Source organism: Centroberyx affinis, unplaced genomic scaffold (assembly GCF_046629955.1).
Source record: "Centroberyx affinis isolate AG114_WGS23_722 - 3 ecotype Tasmania unplaced genomic scaffold, CSIRO-AGI_Caff_v1 ptg004987l_1, whole genome shotgun sequence".
Classification (NCBI taxonomy): Eukaryota; Metazoa; Chordata; class Actinopteri; order Beryciformes; family Berycidae; genus Centroberyx; species Centroberyx affinis.
Window position 1 is genome coordinate 17,501 of NW_027282454.1, and position 2,500 is coordinate 20,000.

The 2,500-nt window shown below is 43.2% G+C and overlaps 1 protein-coding gene across 1 annotated transcript in view; it reads left to right on the top strand.

Annotated features, from left to right (window-relative positions):
* The window catches only part of LOC139666409 (alpha-1,3-mannosyl-glycoprotein 4-beta-N-acetylglucosaminyltransferase B), a 27,290-nt gene that overhangs the window by 16,990 nt on the left and 7,800 nt on the right, over positions 1 to 2,500 (top strand). The window contains exons 2-3 of the mRNA XM_071545613.1: positions 920 to 1,050; positions 1,367 to 1,474. Coding sequence (XP_071401714.1) covers positions 920 to 1,050; positions 1,367 to 1,474 — 239 coding nt within the window. The remainder of the gene's footprint in view (positions 1 to 919; positions 1,051 to 1,366; positions 1,475 to 2,500) is intronic.

The window sequence follows — 2,500 nt, forward strand, 5'->3', positions numbered from 1 at the left end:
CCGGTCCTGGTTCCACTGAGCAGCAGCTGGGGGTTCAGTGCCTTGCTGAAAGGAACCTCAACTCTTTAACTTTTTAGAGAGGAGAGAGCGTTTCCTCTTCAGTTTCTTGCCCAGATTCTCTCAGGCAGAGATTTGAACCAGCAACCTTTCAGGAATATGGATTGAGTAGAGCAGCGTCGCCCCCTGCTGGGAGCTGACAGACTGCATGGATGTTTTGTTTTCTTCCTCTGGTGGGAGACTGGAGCTGCTCAATATGAACTTCTCCTTACAGTCTGAAGAGCCTTGATCCATATTAATACAGAAAACTAAATAACTGACAGGATTCCCTGCCTCTGCAGACAGGAGTAAAATCCCTCTAAACTGAACTGAACTAGACTAGACTCAACTAGACCAAAATAGACAAACTAAACTAAAATAAAATAAACTAATCTTTAAACCAAGAGGTCAAACTGAACTAATCTATCTTGAATTAGATTATTAATTAAAGTAGATTAAACAGAACTAAAGTCAACTTAATTTGATTAAACTAAACTAAATCCCCACACACTCACACACACCTTTATTTTAATCCTCTCCCCTAAGCCCCTTACTGTTTTTTTTTAAGGCTGCTCTCTCCATCACTTATTTTTAATGTACATTTATTTGTTTATTGTTAAGTACTGCTGTGTATTATGCATTGTTGTGATGGTTAGAACGGACTTACAAGCCAGTGGAAGAACAACCCACTCATCACTTTTATTACTGCCACTTGCCACTCAGTCACTTTAAGATTCTACCCTACCTTAATGTATAATTATTGTGTATTGTTGTGTATGGTGTGTGTTGTCTTTTATGCCAGTGCCAAAGACGAATTTCCATTCTATGTAAATTTAATGGACAATAAAGTAGTCTGACTCTGAGTCTCTTCTTCTCTCACCAGGTAAGATGTTCAAGTCGTTGGACCTGTCGCTCATCGTTGAGTTCATGCTGATGTTCTACAAAGACAAGCCCATTGATTGGCTGCTGGACCACATCATGTGGGTGAAGGTGTGCAATCCAGAGAAGGACGCGGTGAGTAACAGTAACTAAGACTCTATATCCACCAGGAACCTCTCTTTAAGACCGGTTCTCCACCAGGAACCTCTCTTTAAGACCGGTTCTCCATCAGGAACCTCTCTTTAAAGCTGGATCATGTCTACGTGTCTCTCTCCTTATTTCCAATGAAATGAGGACTTACTGCTTATAATTCTAGTTTCTGCTGGGATGTTTTATAGTGTTGTAATAAAGTGTTTGTTTTTTTCTCTTCTACTCTTCCTCCTGGTTCTGCTTTCATCCTCATCCTCTCTCTCTCTCCCTCTCTCTCTCTCTCTCTCTCTCTCTCCAACAGAAACACTGTGACAGGCAGAAGGCCAACCTGAGGATTCGTTTCAAGCCGTCTCTCTTCCAACATGTCGGCACCCACTCCTCTCTGGCTGGAAAGATACAGAAACTCAAGGTAAAGTGTGTGTGTGTGTGTGTGTGTGTGTGTCCAGCCTGTGTATGGCAGAGCTTCAGGAGAAAGAGAGGAGCATAAATAAAACGTTGTGTTTTCTTCCACGCATGAAAAAACACAACCGAGCCCGACCCGAGCCTGAATTATTTATCTAAAAAAACACGTCCTACCCCGCCGGTACCCGACACCCTGACCCGGTCCCGTCGGGCTCGGGTCGGGTGGCAGACCCTCGTGCAGCGGGGCGGGGTTCAGTCAGCCTTCACCGGAGAAAGGAAGATTGAAAGCCACTGCAGTCTGAAGCTGCAGCATCCGGCGGCGGCCTTCGCTCTGCCAGCAGCCTCGGCTTAATGCCTCTGATTGCTGTGTTAAGAGCGATGGATATTAGCCCGGCCGACTGGTGCTGCAATCTAGCCCGATCAATTGAGTATTGATCCGGCCGTCCCGGACCGGTGCTTCCTCAATTGAACCACAGAGGCCCGGCTGCATGGGACCGTGTATAGAGAGAGGCTAAATACATCTATTACCCTCCAGCCAGGAACACTCACCAGGCTTCAGTCAGAAAATCAACCCTGAATTTAAAAAATAAAAGTTAAATTGGAAGAACCAAAGTGGAAGTGGGATTTATTCGTCCTTACAGCAGCAGAGATTCATTCCAGTGTGAGACGTCCTCCATCTGAAACAGCTAACCATACTCTTACAAAATGACTGCTGGGGCAAAAATAAAGCATATTATGCATTATAATTCAAATTATGAGTCATATTAAGACCTCTGCTTATAAAGTTGTTCTGTTGTTGAGGACAGAATCATCAACATCCTTCATTTCAGGTCACTTTTCTTTTTTAAATGAATATATCTCTTTGGACAGAAACCCTTCACATGTTATTATGAAGTTGTGCATTTGAAAACTTAAAAAAAAAGATTTTCTCTCTCACAGTAGATTCACAGTGATGTGAAACTTGGCTGAAACAAAAGCAGAAGTCAGGTTCATTTTTCTACCTTGCTCATAGATGCCCAGGAAAATAATGTCA